We start from the raw sequence: 22,090 nt of genomic DNA, 5'->3' as shown, positions 1-22,090 counted from the left end.
TCCACATCACATGCAGTCATGGCAGCAAACAGGAAATGCTTCAGATAATGTTCAGATGTAGATGTTATTTTATGACTTCCTTGCAAAATATTTTTGAAGTTTATCAGTTTAGAATATCCAGGATTTTTCAAGGATGATTTTAATTTTCTCTTCCACTTTTTCAATAACTGGCCCAGCTGGTGTTCCACCAGTATTCTTGGGCAGTTCTTGTACAAGTTTTATGGCTTCAGGCATTTCAATATCTGTCCTTTGTAACTCGCAGTTGTGTTGGGTACACAGTATCTGAAAAGTTATTCTGAATGAACAGTAAATTTTTTGTGCAATTTGCTTGAAACAAGTGAATGAGCAGCTTTTATTGCAGAGCTGTATTTCACTTCAAACATGTAGTTAAAAAAAAAAGTATAATGCTCAGTATAATGAATAGTGATTTTTAGTGAACTGCCCCATCAAGTTGTGATGAGGTAAGGAGGTAAAGGTATATTAGATGCCATTTCGTTACAGTTTAATTTCCTGCTTGGAGCCTTCAAGAACACCTTTTTCTTTTTTACTATAAAACTGTATGATTGCAAATTATCTTGGCTACACAATGGAGTGCATCCACCGGACAGGTCAAGTAGAACAGGTTAGGATAGGGTGTCTGACGTTCCTTGCTTGTCTTCATTATGTAATTCGCAGCATCAGTGATGAAAAGAGGTACCAGTCTTCCTTTATACCATCTGACCGTAATAGGAATGTGCTGCTTTGAAATTTTTTTGTGATGCTTACATGGTTCGCTTTGGAAGAACTGCAGAACTTAAGCTTTTCTATATGTTTATCTGGTGGAAAGTATTCCTGCAGTGACGTTTGTTACATATTCACCAGTGACATCTGCACATTCATCTATGGAAACCCTCATCATATTTTGACGTACATTTTGTCTTCGTGTTGGTACAACATTTTAGCATGGATATGTTTTAGGGCTGGGGGTATATCTAGAATTAGCAGACAGTTATGCATAGACTATTTTTAGGCACCATGGTAACCATGGCAACCAGTGTACATCACTATGTATACTAGGACAGGAAGAAACATATCCATGCTTCTATGCTTTTCCATGTAGTAAAAAGCAAAGTCACCTCCATACAGGCCATGAAGGCCCTCGGAGGAGTGGAAGGTAAAGGCTTCCACCATTGTTAACCTCGGCACGTGATGGGGTAGAGTGGTTAGCTCTACGCCCGGCCGCCTTTGCCCCCAGGAATTAACCTGGTACTCATTTTTGGTGTAGGCTGAGTGAACGTCAGGGCCATATGCACCTCCGGAAGTGGAAACCTGGTTTCTTAAATTTTACGACTTCCTGATGGGGATTCGAACCCACGTCCTTCCGGGCGAACCGAGCACGCCTTTACCGCCTCGGCCAGGCAGCCCCTTTTTCCATGTAGTGGTGGAGATTAATTTTTTCAAAGCATTTTGGTAGATAATAGTTTCATAATGTAGTTTGACAAGGAACATCCTGTTTTGTGTATGCTGGTAAACATTGTTTGAAATGCAGATTATCTACCTTGTGAATTAGTATGTTGTTCTTTTACACAAATGTTGAGAGAACTCTGATGGAGTTAGCGATGTTAAACTTGAGCTTGCTTATACTCCTGTTTCTTTACTTCCTGATGCAACCCCTGCTTTATGAGTTTTTGATGATGCTTGTTGTTCTAAGGGACCTAACATCGAAGGTAATCGGCCCTTATGTTTTTTTTTTAGTACAATGATCTTGTAACCATTTATGCTTAGCCCCCGTAAGTACTATATGACACCCCTTACAATGAATGTTTTTTTCCATTCATATCCCTTTCAGACCGAGTACGCACAATTGTGCGGGTTCGTATTTTAGTTATCCCTGACCGTATTTGATGTTTTTTCGGCGCTACACCGGACTGCAGTGATTGTGCAGGACACGTGGCGTGTATTTCAATTGATTTTAGTATGCGCTTGACCGCCAGGGCGAAGGAAGAAGAGTTTAAAAAGCACAGTTGATCGGCGAGATGGCAGGAAGCAGTAGTGCCGAAAGTAAGTATTTATTTACTGCGTTTATATTAATCTAGAAGCTTTACTGAATACCGGAATATATTCAATGAAGTGTGTACATTGGTTAGTGAACGTAAATTTTGAAGCTACACCATCGTACGTGATACAACGAGGTTTTGAATTTTGATACGCACAATTGTGTGGGTCCTGTTTTTCGGATGTTACTTTTTATTTTGTAAAATAAACTATTAATATGTGTATTGAGGAGCATTTCAGTCAGTTCTTGACGTACAAACAAAAATTCACACCTCCAGTTTTCTTTCAGGTCTGAAAGGGATATAGAAATGTTGTACAAATGCATCTTCTAATTTACTTGGAGATGCATTAAGCATTATTACCTTTTCTCTTGCTAGGTTGCACCATCAACTGCATAATGTCCACCTGCATTGCTGTCGCATCGCCAAAGGATTGCACAGCCCTGAATCACATGTCTATGTATGATGCATAGTCCACTGTTTTGCACTGCAAGTAACTTCTTATCTTTCTGCAGTCCTGTATGTCCCAGCTGTAGTAATGTGTCTGGTGCATTTTTGGAAACATTTGTTAATGATGACAAGAACATTATTGCCAGCCATCATCATTTCATGTACCAGACCTATTGCCCCCTTGGCAGTGGGCCTCTTGCACACTTCCAACGTATCCATTTTTATCACCACAGAGAATAAGGAAGTCTTCTGATGAGCATGCTGATATTTGATCATGCAGTTCCATTCCTAAATTTTCTTTCTCTTCATTGTCACATACCTGTATGTATATGCCAAGAATGTACATAGGTAGAGGACTGCACTGTTTATGATTATGTACATTAAACCATCATAGCACATTGCTGCAAACGTCAGCATTTACAACAGTTGCTACGCCATTGTTATTAGGTGTACCTTTATTAATAACCTTATATACATCACTGATGTCATGAGTCATCTGCCCCTTCTATTTCATTTCTTGTATATATATTTATTTTTTTGCTAGTGGCTTTACGTCGCACCGACACAGACAGGTCTTATGGTGATGATGGCATAGGAAAGGCCTAGGAGTTGGAAGGAAGTGGCCGTGGCCTTAAGCAAGGTACAGCTGCAGCATTTGCCTGGTGTGAAAATGGGAAACCATGGAAAACCATCTTCAGGGCTGCTGACAGTGGGATTCGAACCCACTATCTCCCAGATGCAAGCTCACAAATGCGCGCCCCTAACCGTACGGCCAACTCGCCCAGTCATTTCTTGTAAGGAGGTAGAATCTGCCTTATGACACCTCAACAGATCTGCCAATTCTCGACTGTACCCAATCAGGGTTATGATGTTCGATGAAGCAATACGAAGTTGTAGTGTTCAGGCTCAGTTTAGTCAGTTCTGCCCATTGACTCATAGCCCTTGCTATGGTAGTCAGACAAGGCTATTGTGTATCACTTGCAGAGGATGCCATAGCTTTATTAACATTCCGCTCAACAAACAGATCCATATAGTTCGCTACAGATATTGACATGCTGACTTGTTGCTCGATCCTGATGTTTGTTACTGAGCAGGTTGCTCCTGATGGGCAAGACAAATGCCTTTCATAGCCATCTGCTCTACACTGGATTCTACACGAAATTGATATCTGTCCTTAACTTAGGGCAGAACCTTTTACTCTTATTTTCCCGAGTACTGAGCAACCTCTTCCAACGTCTTTGCTGTACCAAAATCTACCCCCATCAAGGTTTTCTTTATATCATAACTAGCAAGATACCCGTGCTTCGCTACGGTATTATACTGAAATTTATAATTGAATGCTTAACGTTTTGTATATAATCCTCCGAAATTCGCGATCTGACTCGTTTTCTGACAGAATCCGCCAAAATTCGCGATCTGACTCGTTTTCTGAGAGATTACGGCATAGTTCCTCACATTTTTCAATCTCTCTTTCCAGCAATCGATTTCGTACTTCCCGAGCTAGGTCCAGGTATTCCACGCGGTCAGTTGGGTCCCTAAATCTTTGCCATCTTTTCCTATAAGCATTTTTAGTATGGATCAAAACCTGAAGGAGATCCGGCGTGGTGCCGTCTTGGGTGCCTTGGCGGTGTTGAACCCGCGGCCGGACTGTATTCGTAGTCATTACCTGGCCAGGACCCGTTTCCAGCGCGATCCGCACAATTTGACGACGGTCCAGAATATTATTATTATTATTATTATTATTATTATTATTATTATTATTATTATTATTATTATTATTATTATTATATGTTCTCGACCCGGCAGCAAGATGCAAGACCACTACTTGGCGGTAAATTACATGCTGCCATTGTCATTGTTGACAATGTGACCAGCACCATTGTCGCGCGTAGGCAAGTGTGCGGGATTTCTGGCGATACGAATGACATACTTCCGTGCATTATTGACCTTATTATAGAGATGAACAATTTGACGGTCAATCTCATTCCCATCGTTTATTTCAAATGTGTTTAAATTTTTATTTATATGCCAGGAGAGTCTACTGTAATCTAAGAACGTTCTCCGAAGGAAAAGATGGCTGTTGAAATCGAACCCAGGAAAGATTGAAAATGATCGGTTTATGATCAGAATAAGTACATCGAAAATCTATAGCCTGTTTCCAGTCATTTGACTGGGTCATGAATGGAATGAATAAAGCCCCATCTAGCGGCGACAATAGGAATTGTGCCGGCTGCCGAAGCACTCCTCTGGGGCAATGATCGATGAATGACAAATGAAATGAAATGATATTGGACAGTGTGCTGGAATGAATGATGACAGGAAAAACTTGAGTATTCGGAGAAAATCTGTCTCGCCTCCGTTTTGTCCAGCACGAATGTCACGTGGAGTGACCGGGATTTGAACCACGGAACCGAGTTGTGAGAGGCCGGCGCGCTGCCACCTGAGCAACGGAGGCTCCTTATAAGTACATTATGAACAGTAAAATCAATTGGCCTCACCTCCTTTTACACCCCACCGCCGTTAAGTTTATTTACCTCCTCCCCCCCCCCCCAAAAAAACTTAAAAGAAGGCGTGTTTCTTTATGTTTAAAGGAGATTCCAAACACAAATGTTCACGTCTGTTACATTCAGTTTTGAGATATAAGTATCCCCATAAAAATAATTCACTTTTTTTTCACTTCCTTTCACACTCATTCCCCCCCCCCCCAGAAGGGAATTTTCCGGCAAAAAAATCACTTTTTTCTTTAATACTAAAGGATCTTCTAAATAGCAATTATCACGACTCTAACTTCTTCAGTTTTTGATTTATGTGTCCTCGTGAAAGGAATTCAACTCTTTTTCACTCCCGCCCCGCAAGATGGTCCCCCCTCCAAACGCGTTTTTCTTTGTTTTTAGAGGAAATCCAACTACCAATTTTCACGTCTGTAACAACTTTACTTTTATTAGATGTATGTATTCTCATACAATTAAGTCAATTAATTTTTCAATTCTTTCACTCCCCCTCCCCCCCACTTCATTGGATTTTCCGAAAATACGTGTTTCTTTACTTTTAAAGCAGATTCAAAATATCAAATTTCACGTCTGTAACATCTTCATTTTTGAGATATCAGTAGCCTAATTAAAAGAAATCAACACCATTTTCAGTCACTCCCCCCCCCCCTTCCGCCCAAGTGGTATTTTCGTAAACTATTATTATTATTATTATTATTATCATTATTATTATTTTCTTACAGTAAAATAAACTGACTGCATTCGAAACTCATAGCTTTCAATTTCACGACTACCGCGATGACCATTATGCTACAAGCCCCCAAATTTTCGATTGTGAAATTTATGGCACTGTTTGACAGTGTGGGCCTTCAACTTTGAGTGTACATAAGTTCTTTATTTTTAATAGAGATAGAAAATACCATTTTTCCTTTCTGTAACATGTTAAGTTTTTTGAGATATACCGTAGAAATTCTCATTTTAAAATTTCACCCCTTTTTATTTCCCCTTAAGGGGAGTTTCCAAAAACAAATCCCCTATGTTTCATTACATTTACAGGAAATTCCAAATACCCACTTTTTATGTCTGTAACATTTTACGTTTCTCAGATATTCTGTAGATATTGTCTTTCGAAAAATTCACCCAAATTTGTCACTCCTGTTTAACCGCCATTAATTGAATTTTCCAAAAACAAAAAATACGTGTCTCTTTATTTTTAAAGGAGATCCCATATACAAATTTTCAGTTCTGTAATATCCTCATTTTCTGAGATATATGTATCCTACTTAAAGGCATTCAACCCATTATTCATCCTTTTACATCCCTCCTATTGAGATTTACAGAAAACAAAAAAATTTGTGTTCCTTCATTTTTAAAGGAGATTCTAAATACCAATTTGTACATCTGTAAACTTTTAAAGTTTTAAGATTTAAGATGTAGACACGCTCATTTTAAAAATTCACCCCCCTTTTCACCCCCCATTATTTGGATTTTCCATAAACGAAAAATACCTGCTTCTTTATTTTTAAAGTAGATCCCAAATACCAATTTTCAGGTCTGTAATATCCTCAGATTCTGAAATATAAGTAACCTCATTAAAGGCATTCAACCCCTTTTTCCCTCTTTTCCACTCTTCCCATTGGGATTTTCCGAAAACAAGAAATACTTGTTTCTTTATTTTTAAAGGAGATTCTAAATACCAAATTTTACGTCTATAAACTTTAAAAGTTTTGAGATATAGATACACTCATTTTAAAAATTCACCCCCCTTTTAATCCCCCCACATTAATTGGATTTTCCCGAAACAAAAAATACACGTTTCTTTATTTTTAAAGGAGATCCCAAACACCAATTTTCAGGTCTGTAATATCTTCCGTTTCTGATATATAAGTAGCCTCATTAAAGGCATCTAACCCATTTTCACCCTTTTCCACCCTTCCTATTGGAATTTTCCGAAAACAAAAAATAATTGTTTCTTTATTTTTAAAGGAGATTCTAAATACCAGTTTTTACATCTATAAACTTTAAATGTTTTGAGATAAATGCACTCATTTTTAAAATATTCACCTTTTCACTCCCCCCCCCCCCCCATTAATTGGATTTTCCAGAAACAAATAATACGTGTTTCTCTATTTTTAAAGGAGATCTCAAACACCAATTTTCAGGTCTGTAATGTCTTCAGTTTCTGAGATATGAGTATCCTCATTAAAGTCATTCAACCCATTTCTCACACCTTTTCACCCCTCCTATTGGGATTTTCCGAAAACAAAATATACGTGTTTCTTTATTTTTAAGGGAGATTCTAAATACCATTTTTACATCTGTAAACTAACGTTTTGAGATATAGTTGCACTCATTTTAAAAATTCACCCCTTTTCCACCCTTCCATTAATTGGATTTCCCAAAAAAAATGCGTGTTTCTTTATTTTTAAAAGAGGTCATAAGTGCCAATTTTGAGATCTGTAATATCTGCAGTTTATGAGATATAAGTATCCACATTAAAGGCATTCAACCCATTTTTCACCCCTTTTCACCTCTCCTATTGGGATTTTCCGAAAACAAAAAAATACGTGTTTCTTTATTTTTAATGAAGATTCTAAACACCAATTTTTACATCTGTAAACTTTAGACGTTTTGAGATATAGATGCACTCATTTTAAAAATTCACCCCCCTTTTCACCCTCCCATTAATTGGATTTCCCAAAAACAAAAAAATACGTGTTTCTTTATTTTTAAAAGAGATCAAAAGTACCAATTTTCAAGTCTGTAATATCTTCAGTTTCTGAGATATAAGTACCGGTATCCTGATTAAAGGCCTTCAACCCCTTTTTCACCCGTCCTATTGGGATTTTCTGAAAACAAAAAAATACGTGTTTCCTTATTTTCAAAGAAGATTCTAAATACCAATTTTTACATTTCTAAGCTTTTAAAGTTTTGAGATATAGATACACTCATTTTAAAATTTCACCCCCCTTTTCACCCCCTTAGCAACGGAATATCCAAAAATCCTCTCTTAGCGAGCACCTACATCTTAGTATGAATGTATCCCCAAAATTTCATTTTATTATGTCCAGTAGTTTTGGCTCGGCGATGATGAATCAGTCAGTCAGTCAGTCAGTCAGTCAGGACAAGCTATTTTATATATATATATAGATTGTTTATAGAAAAGTCTACCTTTTCAATACTAAACAGCATTCACTTATTAAAGGAATAAACAGTTGTGTGTCAAGTAGGGCATGTTTCTTGATCTAGGGCATCTTTAGCTATGTACAAAACTGGAAGAAATAAAAAAAATGTGAAAAGATATACTTTGAGGAATAAACTAGATCACATAGAATGATACTGTATAAACTGTTTTTCACTCATTGTCTTTAAAACATACTAGGCCTATTTTGATGTTTAGCATTGTTTCTCTTAAAAGTCTTAAGAAGCATAACTATTGATGTTGAGGGGAAACAGTCAAGGTGTCTATATAGGACAAATGTGCTGCTATTATCATAAATACACTTTAAAAAACTACAACTGATTGTACATTAAGAAACTTTGTGCGTAAGACTTGTCGATAAGTTGTGTTGGCATATTTGAATGTAGCGGGAAATAACGCTCTTGGTCAGGTGAGGTATTGCATTTGAATGTGTAGCTAGTTAGTTGGGGGAATTCCTCTCAAATTAAGTAAAGAAGGTTCTTGAAGAAAAAAATTAAACTGGTAGAAAGATGATGGAGAATTTCAAGAAAATGTATTTTATTTAATGGCAGTGTGTCAGCCAGTACAATGGGACCAGCGGGGGGGGGGGGAATTCCTTCTTCTCAGTGTACTAATCCATTCTACATCTAGCTTCCCAGTGAGTACCTGAATTGTTGGTTGTGTAGATCCCTTCAAGAAAAGCAAGTTCATAAGATAGGCGCCGACAATGGAAACATACACTGCTTGTAGTTACAAGCTAAATGACCTTTAGATAAAGCTCAAGCTATTAGGCGATGATGGAGTATTCAACCGGACGATCTACCAGAACTTGGAACAGTTTCCTCAAAAGATGGAGGTAATGATCTAATCCAAGCTTACGTGTGTTACCCAATCAGCTCTAGTAAAATTCAGGACCTTAAGGACCCTGAATCTGGCCAAGAAGTCATCAGGCCATTGTTTGATCCTCAACATGAACTGAAGATCGTAAGCAATGATGTTCTATATTGAAAGACAATATTATAAAAGCTAAAGAAGCTATAAAGGTTCTATCTATTCATTAAGTGGAATCTTTCTGGCTTCTTTAGGTTTTTTAATTAAATGCACCTAAGAACCACTCTAGTTTAAGAAGAATGCCCCATTTCTGATGAGGATGGAATCTCAACATTTTTCAGAGGCTCACAGCATTTATCTGACTACCATCAAAGAGCATCTTCGTCAAGCGGATTATGTGAATGTTTGATTTTCATGATGATCCATATTGAAAGACAATTACAATTTAAAAAGCTACAGAAGCTAAAAAGGTTCCTTCTATTCATTAAGTGGAACCTTTTAAGCTTCTTTAGCTTTTGTAATTAAATGCATCTAAGAACCATTTTAGTTTAAGAAGAATGCCTCATTTCTTAAGAGGATGGAGTCTCAACATTTTTCAGACTACCACCAAGAACCAACTTCGTCAAGGAGATTATGTGAATGTTCCAGAAATCCTCATGGGATTAAGACGTGCACAATGAGACTGCATAGACACTGACCAACTATTTTCAAGGATTTCACTGTAGTATTTAGAAGAAACTGAAAAAAGGGTAACTGGTATTCATTTAAAATGTGTTTTCGAACCTACTACGTTGGTGTAGCAGGGGAAGAGGTGATACTTCCACATGGCACGTCCCAGGTGGCGGATAAGGGGGTCCTAACTGGCTTGCCGGCGGACTTGAGCGAAATAAAATAGCTCTCGCGGACCAAACACAAGACCCGCTGTGGGTGGGGGACGCAGACGAAGAATACACCCACGGTATCCTCTGCCTGCTGTAAGAGGCGACTAAAAGGGGCGACCAAGGGATGATCGAATTAGAACCATGAGACTACTTGTATTTAGTACCACCATGCGGGGAACACCATGGGTCACTTTTACCTGCATGTAGTACCACTGTGTTAGGTATATAATAGCTTTGTGATTAGTAGTGACAGAGTGTGCTTTCGGCTTTTACAGTACCTGTGATTAGTACCACTATGTGAGCGACACCATGGTTCTGCCTTGCCTATGATAATACCCACTAGGTGAGGAATTCCATGGGATAGTACAAGTCCCTGTGGTTAGTACAATTATTTGATGAACACCACACGTATGTGTTGCCTGTAAATGGCGCCGCAATATGAGAAACACCATAGGTCTTTGTTACATGTGCGCAGTAGTACCATAATGTGTGGAATACCACAAGTCTACGTTTTTTTATTAATACCGCAACATATCAAATAACATGGTTCTGCGGGCAAGTTGGCCGTGCGCGTAGAGGCGCGCGGCTGTGAGCTTGCATCCGGGAGATAGTAGGTTCGAATCCCACTATCGGCAGCCCTGAAGATGGTTTTCCGTGGTTTCCCATTTTCACACCAGGCAAATGCTGGGGCTGTACCTTAATTAAGGCCACGGCCGCTTCCTTCCAACTCCTAGGCTTTTCCTATCCCTTCGTCGCCATAAGACCTATCTGCGTCGGTGCGACGTAAAGCCCCTAGCAAAAAAACAAAAAAAAACATGGTTCTGCTTTCCTAGCAATAAGTACCATTATGAGGGGATGATGACTTGGATTTTGGACCACTTTTAGACTACAAGCATCATCGATTCAGGATTGTGCTTTAGAAGCAGTCCTTTGGTCAGTAATACTATTGTTTAATGTTAATTTCTACGAATGTGGGGCATTGCGGGTCGGAACCACTAATTGTTTTAAGGGACACTGGGACTGAAATTTTGGCGAAATATATGTAAAATATTGATTTTCGGCTTTTTCCATATTAATACACCCCTAACCCCTGCGGATCAGATAGCAGTGTTTTCATCCAAATTCCTCCATTTTTAAAGCTCTAGCGTAGCTTTTAAATGCCTGGCATGCAGTCCTTTAAACGCCCACTTTCGTTCGATTCACGATCAGCACACATTAGTGGTGTATTCAAGCAGATTTCACGATTTCATTTCATAAGAATAATTCAAAAAGGCCTCCTACATCTGTCGGTCTGCATTTTGCTGCTTTCTAGTGGAGGAAGTAGGCACTTTTACTACGTAAACTATATAAGAACTACAAAAGTTTGAAAAATCTGAATGTAAATTACAGGTGGTGGTGTGGCCTTGCATAATATATTGAGTAAATTTTTATGCCTATTTTCAAAGACAGTGATTACTTATTAAAGAAATATTTATTAGTTTCAACATTATTTATGACTATTTCCGTACATACCATGTGCAAATCCTGTTTGTTTACAAACAAGTTGTTTTCCAGTTTGATTGTGTTGAGGTATGCGAGTATTTTCTACTATTGTTTGGTGGTGTTCTGTGGTGAAATGCATACAGTAAGTTCTCGGTGGCATAAGCCAAAATCCAAAAGTAGGAGAAAACAAGAAATTTCTTTGAGATTCTCAGCTGACAATACAGGTTATGAGCATTGTCCATTATTTTAAAAAATTGCTTTTTTCTCTGTTTCACTTTTTCAGGCATTCAAAATGTTACACGCATCATAAATCTTATGATATTGCTTTCAAAATTTGCATGTATTATCTTCATTGCATTGACTATAAACCTGCGGATCGATTTTTGGATTGCACTTTTGGTCTGGCTGCAAAAAAATTTCAAACTTAAAAAATTGAAGATTTTTTGTAGATTAAAAACTTGGATATGAAAAAAATTTATTTCTTCATACTCATTAATGCAATTCAAAAAAGAATCCGTAAGTTTCTTCCAATTGTATTAATGCAATAGAATATTACCTAAAAGTTACACTATCTTGATTGGTTTAATGCGGCAGACCTTTATAAATATTGAATAATTTGCACATGAAAATGTATAAAATAATTAATATCTCAAGAACTAATCAACTTGCAATGCTCAAATTTACCACAGTGGTTTATGTTATGACTATTCATAAGCATACAAAATTTCAAAGCTGTACCTCAGTTTATATAGAATTTGGAAAAATTCAGTCCCAGTGTCCCTTAAATTCATATCCATCCATTCATTCTTCGTCCTCATGTTTTGAATTCTGGTCAGTGGAGGATTTTGGAGTTATAAATTGTAATTACATTTCGTCTCATTTCGTACCATTAGGGGCCGATGACCTAGATGTTAGGCCCCTTTAAACAACAAGCATCATCATCATCATCATCATCAAACTGTGTTTTGAGATGGTGTATGAAGGTGAATGTAAAACTAAAAATGTGATCTAAGTGTTTTCTCATCCTTCTATGGGCATGTTTAACAGTTTACCTGCTGTTTTGTTTTTACTTTATGATTCATTAATCTCTTATTTTTTAATTGCATTTATTGTACAAACCTGATTGCTTTCCAAACTGTAAGTTAAAAACTCACAAAGCACCACCTACATACCTTTTGAATTTTTAAATCAAGAAATCTTTAAAATAATAAAAACATTTTCTAACACCTCTAAATATAAGCAATTTAACTAGCAACAGCATCTATGAGATGAATGGCAAAATGTATCTTTAAAATGCACTAATAAAAATATATATGTCCTGGACAGAAATTAAACTTGCAATGTTTGAATTTTGACACTATGCCTCAGCTGTCCATGTTGCCTGGTGCAGGTGTGAAGTGGCCTGCTGTACATCATACTAAACTTGGATGGATAAACCTAATTACAAGCAACGTGTGTATTACCAGATTAATAAAAAGAGCTACTATGAACTTCAGTTCTTTACATTCTGTCATTCTATTGCTCAGAATAAGTTAACACTTATGGGTAATGCCTGGGGACTAGGCAAAAAAAGTGTGTCTGATCTGGAATAACGTAATAAACTGGAGGATCTTATTGAGGTTTTATTGTAGTTTCAGATAAGTCGGCTATTCCAGCATATGATATAATGTTGTGGAGGGTGTGAATAAGGGGAGTTATCAGTAGGAAAAGCTGGGTAGAGTGAGTAAAATGGTAAAGTTGGAGAACCAGACAGAAACATTTAATTTTGTCATCTGTGTGGAATGATCAACATTCATGAAAGTGATAGTGGTATTGAAAATGTGTCAAATTTATGATTCAGGAGTTATGTACTGTTGTAGGCTTTCATGGCTGATATCTATGGCATGTTGTTGTCTTCAGGGCTTATGAGACCTTGAATGAATTTTTAAAGTTATTTAGTAATGCTCTTTGTGAAAGGTTAATCAAAATTCATCCATAGCATAATGATCTGGGAGAAAAGTTATCAATCCATCTTTCGCTTGGAGTTGATGGTCATTCTTAGGAGTGAAAATCTCTTTGGAGTTCCTCTATAAAGAGACTGGCACAGGACTTTGCTGATAGAAAAAGTGTAATTAATTTTGAATAATAAATGTGTTGCTGGTACAGATGATATGGGTGAGTTACAGAAAGAATCTGATTGATATTAAATGCATAGTCTTACCTACAAGCCATGACAAGCTGTTTGGCTGTATGAATGTTAGAAACACCAGCAGCAGCAGCAGCATACATGTTAGGTGTAGACATCTCAGCTAAGCACTAGGTCCTGCTTTTAGTTGTATGAGAGTTTACTTCCTCATTATACCAAGTTATATTCTGGAATGGAGCCGACTGCCATCTTCTATCTTGAAATTTCTTTAGAGCATTGAATTATCATTCTTTGCATTACACTTGAATGAACATTTCCTAAGAATTTTGTTTACAGTTAACTTTTAACATGGTGGATTTGTGATATATATTTTTTATTGTTGGTCTTATATATATTGATTAATATGTACAGTAAAACCTGTTTAATATGCTCCTCAAGGGATTGTGGCCTAAACTTCTAATAAGCAGGACAGCACTATAGGGAGATGGGGATAACAATTTTTAAACTACTTTATAGGAAATGTATTGCAGTGGTTATCCAAATATGATCTCATTTCTTATGAAATATTCTTTTTTTTGTTGTTGTTGCTCTGTGTGTGTGTACTGTTATTATGAATCAGTTCAAGTAACTATTGGTATCACTTCATGCACCACTATGAGCCATTCTAATGTATTTTTGAAGCATATTTACTGCTCAGAGGGATTCTTTTTTTGTTGGGACATTTTCCTCTGCAGATTCAATTTTGTTGTCGCTTTCATCATGAACAGTTGAGAGTAGCAAGATCCACATCCATTTCATCAACATTGCAAGTTTCTTACATCACTAGATCATTGCCACTTGATACAAAATCCCCTATGTTAACATCTCCTAGCTTCTGTCGACATGGACTCTTTTGGATGCTTAATTCCATTCATGGAAAGGAAAGTGCCATTGAACTGTGTTTAATACACACCGCTCTCAAATGGTGCTGACTTTTGGATAGAGGGTGAAAGTTTTTTCATGCACTCAAGGTACAGCCGCAGCAATTATTTATTCATGCTTTCAACATTGCAGGTTTCACTATTTATATAGAAGTTTTACTCATTTCCAATCTGAAAAGGCAGGATTTGGAAATGTTACGAGAGGGTAACATTGTGCAGAATCATGTATGAAACATTCAGAGACTGTATACAAAGCACATAATGAACAGGATAGCAATAAAAGGGGGAGTGCATTAAGGAGTTTTTACTGCACATGGCTTGCAAGCAGTACATTGTCCATGAAATATTTCTTGTCTGGGCTTGCATTTATAATATATTGAAAACAGAACTTGATATAAACTGACAACAAATGTTTTTACAGGGCCGGATCCGTCTCAAGTTCATCAGCCCATTCTGGTATGCACAGCTCACATTCACTGGGATCCAGAGTTCTGCGACGTTAAGCTCATCCAGACTATGATGCTTTCTAATGAATTACGTGCTATTCTGGAAGATGCAAGCCACAGTTTCCGACCTGGTCACAAACCTGACACTAGCAGTATTCAACTTCTGTTATGTGGCGACTTTAATTCACTGCCAGATTCTGGTGAGGAAATCTACTTTTGTCTTGTTTTCTCTTGTCTACAAGACAGTGTTCACATAAGGGCAGAAATGCCTGTTTATTACTTTTATGGAAATAAAGTGGTAGAATTTTGTAATGTTTTAATGAACCCAGTGCATTTTCATTTATTTACTTCATTAATTTTATCACAGTGTTAAGGTGACTGATGTCAGTGATGGCTATGATCGCATTATCAACAGTCATCTAAAACTGAAAGTTACAAGCTGATGTGAGTGAAGTCACATTTTGATCCCTGATGCATCTTAGCTGCCCATCCTATTCCTTCCTCATAAATCACAGCTTGTTTACAAAAACCTGCCTCATTGTAAAATAAACTCATTATTAGATATGTACAAAACAATGTTCTTCAGAAATATAGAAGCAGTGAAGGACTTTTTTGGTTTAAATTTCATACAAATATGATCTTTTTTTCAGATTTCAGCTCTCTTTTTTTCTACAATATTTATATTCATTGCATGTGTATTTCATTTATATACTTGATGGTAAATGTGTCTGTTGCCATCTCGTGTGTCTTATTTACTACCTGCTGGGCTATCCAGAGTATCATTTGAGCAGTATTTATACTAGAACTAAGATAATGACGAAGATGTATTTGTTTCATATTCTTTTGTTGTGAGTATCAGTGTATGATTAATTTCTCAGATTTGGTTTGGTATGGTTTCTGGTTAGTGAACCAGATATTTGCAAGAGAATTGCTTGAATATTCTATCTTCTATTAGTATTATAATTGTTACAGCTGCTTTTTAATTGTAACATTGAAAGGCCAAATCAAGATGGCAACATAGTAAGTGCAAAAGAAATAGGAATAATTACTCCTTAATGGTTGCCAATCTTACATGAGAAGAAGACACTAGCAAACAAAAAAAAGCAGACTACAGGCTAACTTGAAGTTTCTTATTACTTGGAATCTGGTGTTTTCATTTAAGCATATCCCACATTCGTTGACCAGATTTCAAACACGATTGCCTTGCTGATAAGCGAGAGGCGATATTGCTCAGTTATCATGTCCCTGTCTGTAGCAATATCTTACTTAGTTTGTTAAAAGGAGTGTATATTGAAGTATTAGTACTTGCCTGGCCATACGCACCACAACGCCTGCCAGGATATTTGAAGATTCCATACTTGGATACCCTCACGTCGTAGTATGTAGGGTAATGAGAAATTTTAGTTATAGTAGTAGTAGATAGATAGATTAAACATACAAGTGGTAGAGGAAGAAGCAGCACAGTAAATAATAATAATAATAATAATAATAATAATAATAATAATAATAATAATAATAATTGAACAATAACGACAGAAATGCACAGTGAGAAGGAACTAGGTCAAGAGGAAAATATAGGGACAAGAGAAAACGAAAAGTTAACAGCGTAAATAAGATATATATTTAACGATGAATAAAAGAGTAATTAAACATTTCTCAACAAGATAGTAAATGCCAGACATATAAAATATATAAAGGAAACCTCAGAAGACAAGGAAAACGTGCCACATTTACAATATAGAATATCAGAAATACATCAAGAACTGTATGAATAAATATCAATTGTACAGCAAAGAATGATAAAACTCCAATAAATGCTGGGGCTGTACCTTAATTAAGGCCACGGCCGCTTCCTTCCCACTCCTAGCCCTTCCCTGTCACATCGTCGCCATAAGACCTATCTATGTCGGTGCGACGTAAATCAACTAGCAAAAAAATCTCCAATAAAAGGAAGCAACCTAAAGATGAAAAGAAAAGAAGATGCCAAAAGAAAGGAAAGGGGAATGGAAGTGGGAATCGAACTGGAGAAAGGATTCTCTTTGCCAGGTGTTTGTTACCTTTCAAGATGTTTTATTATTGTAGAAAGTATTATTGGTCCTAGAAAGCAGATAAAGTGAGATCAAAGTTCCATTGTCTGAAGTTGAAAAATTTAAGTAGGAATAAAGTCTTGCATATTTGAGTTTGATGCCAGAATAAGATGGCGAAAGCAAAGTTCAGCCGGGGAAGATGGTCCAATGAATCTAATGTCAAAATAACATTATGATAGGTCTTGCTCACCAAATAATCTGAAGAATTATAGTCCAGATGGTAATGACTATATAAACGTAGTACAGTTGTTCAGTTCTCCACCACTCCGAGACAAAGACAGACTGAATTAAGAGAGGTGGAGCCTGAGCATGCCGCCCCCATGGTCTAGGGGTAGCATGCCTGCCTCTCACCCGGAGGCCCCGGGTTCGATTCCCAGCCAGGTCAGGGATTTTTACCTGGACCTGAGGGCTGGTTCAAGGTCCACTCAGCCTACGTGATTAGAATTGAGGAGCTATCTGACGGTGAGATAGCGGCCCGGTCTAGAAAGCCAAGAATAACGGCCGAGAGGATTCGTCGTGCTGACCACACGACACCTCGTAATCTGCAGGCCTTCGGGCTGAGCAGCGGTCGCTTGGTGGGCCAAGGCCCTTCAAGGGCTGTAGTGCCATGGGGTTTGGTTTTTTTGGTTTGGAGCCCGAGAATATAAAGCGGTATAGAAACGCCGAGAAGAATAGAGAAATTGAAAGCCAGCATGTTCCAGAATTAAGAACGTCATAATCACGTGTCCAATAGAGGTTAGCACAAGCACACACAGCAAGAGGAGAAGGCCATGAATGGAGAAGAAGATGACATCACAGTCACATGTTGAGCGGAGTAGCAGACGGCAGGTGAGCAGAGCAGTAGAGTGAGTGAAGCAGCGGCAGCGTGGTTGGAGAAAAAGCAGCATGCGAAGGTAGGAGATATACGTAGCATGTACAGGAGATCGTAACAACTTATACTTCAGATTGTTTTTACATCCAAAATTGATTAATCATTCGCCAACACATTAAACATGGGGGATATGCTTTCCTAGACTACTGTCAAATTCATGCTGGGCACATTGGTTCTTATATGCATGTTTTGTATTCAGCCCAAAGGTTCGTTAAATCTTCAACAGATCAGCCATCAGCTGTCAGTAGATGGTTTAGGATCACTGGGCATACAAGGGAAATGAGGAGAGAGGTATTGCATATAAGTCTAGCCCACTGAAATGCTCGCACCTACTGACCTTACGAGCAAAATTTTCACACCATTGAAACAGGTACTGTTTGTATAAGGAATGGCATTACTAGCATTGCACAGACTTTATTGTAGTTTACTACAAGTATGAGACTGAAACAGGTCAATGAAAGTAATAAATTTGTTTTAGCCCATACCATGCTCTGTAAACACTCGGTCTCACCAGCGAAGGCATACATTGGTACTTAACGTTTGTTACGAGAAGTGTACACCGAAAGTATCGGTGCTTACCTGGCCATATGCATCACATAGCCTATCAAGAGTTATGAAGATTACATGCTTTAGATATGTTTTACAACTGAGATAATTATGATGTTAATTAAACATTCCCAGGATATTAAGCATTAATGAGGGAGATATGGTTTCCTAGACTACTATCAAATTTGAACATTGGAGGCCTGTTTCCCCACATTCATGTTGGCATAATCAGTAGTGAGGCGATAATTATCTTGTAGTATTTTCGCTTAAAACAATAATAACTACTACTACCACTTTGTTTAGGAGATGGTTGCCTATTTGCATTTCCCCTTAAACTGACAATCATCACCACCATCATTCACTGTTAAATTAATGTTGAATATTTTAAATGCCTAGCAAAACGTTTTCCAAGGATATGTTTTTTATTTTCAGGGGTAATTGAATTCTTGACTTCTGGACGAGTACCTGCAGATCATAAAGACTTTAAATCACTGGCATACAAAGCATGCCTTCAGAAGATTTCTGGCTGTGAAAAGACCAACGAGTTCACACATTCCTTCAAACTAGCTTCAGCATATAGCGAAAATATTATGCCATTCACCAACTATACGTAAGTAGTGAAGTCGTTATGAATGAGAAACAAGAATTCTATAGAATTTTATACTTTTTCTTAGGGTTCCCTTGGGTCTCTTGCCTTCATTTACTGTCACCAGCCATTTTGCAACAGGTTTTTGCTTCCCCAGCATTTTTAAATGTCCAAAATACCTTAGCCTTGTCTTTGACAGGTTTTTACATGCTGTCAAATGGGGTGCATTTGCCCACTGGGGTGTTGACTGAAGAGAAATTAAATAACTATACATTCTTGATGAAAACTGTTATTAAAGAAGCAAGAGAAAATGTTCAAAAGCTCTTTAAATCATTGCTTATAGCATTTTGAGCCTCTATTTAAATATTAAGCCTCTTTAGTAAGCCTGAATTAGTCCGGCCCTGCTCTGTAGGGGGCAACGCGTCCGTCTGTCACCCGGCGGCCCCGGGTTCGATTCCCGGCCGGGTCAGGGTTTTTAAATTGTAATGATTAATATCCCTGGCCTGGGGACTGGGTGTTTGTGATGTCCATAATCTTCCTTTCCTCACACACAACATTCAACATTCCACACTACCGCCATTCCATTTACACGCAGGTTCATACAATATGGTGCCAGTAGGGGCAAAAGATCCACATGGGTCGATGCCCTGAACAAATAGCATTTAATAAAATTTTTAAAAAAGCCTGAATTACTTATTGAATATAACTTTAATACGAGTAACTGACATTAAGCAACACACACGTCTAAGCCGTACATATGCCATACCTAGACTCCTCACAACCATTAACCACAGCAAGGTGAAAGTTAATCAATCATACTAACCTATGAAGAGACATATATATAAAACTCAGTAAGTTGTAAGTGAAATCGAGGTATAAAGTTGACCAGTTGACAAACCTGGGGTGAAGCATCTGTATTTCTAAAGTTTTTGAACAGTCTGTATTTTTAACTCATTTTTATTATTCACAGACAAGTTTTTTTGAATACGGCAACAATGTGACACAGTGGATGGGGCAACGCTGATCTATTACAGTCTAGTGGTAGTTTGAGGAGTCATTGTTGCAAGTGTTTGTTTGTTAATGGCTTACACAGACTGCAGCAATTCTGGTTGCTGCTTCCCATAGTTTCAATTCTTAGTGTGAAAATGTAATGTGTATACAAACATAAACCTACTGAATCAAAAGAAATATAGTCTGGATGCCTTAGAGGAGTGTCTCACGGAAATTTTAGAGGGAATAACATGCATTAATATGCCAAGCAAAGTGTACAAAATTCAGAATGGAACCCGGATAAACAGGATTCATGGCCGCAATGATAAAAGTCAAGGTGGTCAGACTGTTTTTAATGTTACAGATGAGGAGCCTTTATTGATGGGTTTCAGAATTGTGGAAATGTTAAACTTTATTGTTATATCACACTGTAATTAGTATTCAAATTGACTTTTTATGCGAGGTTTGTTTTAACTATTGACAAAATTTCAGAACAGTCAGAGTCACCCCCGAGTCATATACAATCCAAGTTTAACACAAAACGAATAGTTATTATACATAATTCCCTATCAGTCATGGGCAACAGTTAACGAAAACCACAAATTTTACTACCCATACTCTACAAGGAAACCAATTTTCATTGGTTTCAGAATTATTGAAGTTTGAAATCTAAAATTGGTCAACTTCACCCTGTTTGACAATAGCGACTCTTTTACTTGGTCGTGTGTGTGATTTTATTACGAATCTTGACTTATTTTTTGTTGGCGGGATGGTATTCTTAAGTCTTTTATTTCCACATCTTGAAGATGGCTAACATCTCTGCTGGTCGTAGTGCAGATTTCAAGACAATATATGGACCTTGACACTTTTTAAGACAGCTAGAAACATCTCTGAACTTCCTTTCAGCAGTAGTTTAATATATTCCCCTGCCCGTGTGTCAGAGATAATAGTCAGTGAATGATATCTGTTCCTCATTCCAGCTGTACTTGGTTTTCCTGTGACTGGCTGTATTCTTGAACTAAGTACCCTTGATGATAACATTTCAGAAGTCAAGGAGCAACTCCCCATTATGATTCTTGTCCCTAAACGCACGGGGTCAAATGGCGTCTTTATATCCTGATTACGCAGTACCAATCTGGGCATACAAGTCTCCATTATAATTATTTTTGTACTTCTATTTCTCGTTTCTCTTTGATTGAGAGGTCTATTAATTTTTCTTCTTGCTATTTTCTATTTGTTTTACGTCGCACTGACACAGATAGGTCTTATGGTGACAATGGGATAGGAAAGGCCTAGGAATAGGAAGAAAGCGGCCGTGGCCTTAATTAAGGTACAGCCCCAGAATTTGCTTAGTGTGAAAATGGGAAACCACGGAAAACCATCCTCAGGGCTGCCGACAGTGGGGTTCGAACCCACTATCTCCCGAATACTGGATACTGGCCGCACTTAAGCGACTGCAGCTATCGAGCTCGGTGAGAGGTCTATTCAGACAGTTTGGTCTCATTTTATTATTATTATTATTATTATTATTATTATTATTATTATTATTATTATTATTATTATTATTATTATTATCATCACCCCTTTAGCATCGTGCATGTACAGCTTAAAAGGGTGTCCACCCATATCGAAAACCAGGGAAACCGGAAAAGGTTATGGAATTCGGTAAATTTTGGGAAAAACCAGAAAGTGTCAGGAAATTTAGAAAATCTGGAAATTCACTCATCTGCCAGATAAAATGCATATACCATATTTATCCATGTAATAGAAACACCTTTCTTTTTCCACTTTTTGTAACATTAATCTAGGACATGTCTTTTATGCCACAAAAAATTTGTGGAGAAAAGTTAATAATCATAAGAAACAAGTGCAATATCAGAGGTGAAGTAACCAATAGCATCAGTAGCTAGCAGTATGGATAGCCTGTAGCAGGCAGTAGCGACTACAATCCATTGATCAAATTTTTTATATTTCGATCTTTTGTTTACTATTATGTATTTTGTGCTGTTGGGGAATGGCGAGCTAGATCAGTCATATTGCGTTCGCAGATATTATAATCACTTAAATGCAATACATGGCTTCCACCACAAAATATGTGCAAAGACAAAATTCCACAACCCAACGGGTGACTGTATTTGTACAATGTGTAATTATGTGCGATCGTTACCGCGT

General features: G+C 37.5%; 1 protein-coding gene across 1 annotated transcript in view; it reads left to right on the top strand.

The window, feature by feature from the left end:
• The window catches only part of twin (CCR4-NOT transcription complex subunit 6-like twin), a 201,766-nt gene that overhangs the window by 141,405 nt on the left and 38,271 nt on the right, over nt 1–22,090 (top strand). The window contains exons 5-6 of the mRNA XM_067148532.2: nt 14,814–15,038; nt 18,775–18,952. Coding sequence (XP_067004633.2) covers nt 14,814–15,038; nt 18,775–18,952 — 403 coding nt within the window. The remainder of the gene's footprint in view (nt 1–14,813; nt 15,039–18,774; nt 18,953–22,090) is intronic.

Source organism: Anabrus simplex, chromosome 1, assembly GCF_040414725.1.
Source record: "Anabrus simplex isolate iqAnaSimp1 chromosome 1, ASM4041472v1, whole genome shotgun sequence".
NCBI classification, from domain to species: Eukaryota; Metazoa; Arthropoda; class Insecta; order Orthoptera; family Tettigoniidae; genus Anabrus; species Anabrus simplex.
This window is presented reverse-complemented; position numbering and strand designations above follow the sequence as displayed.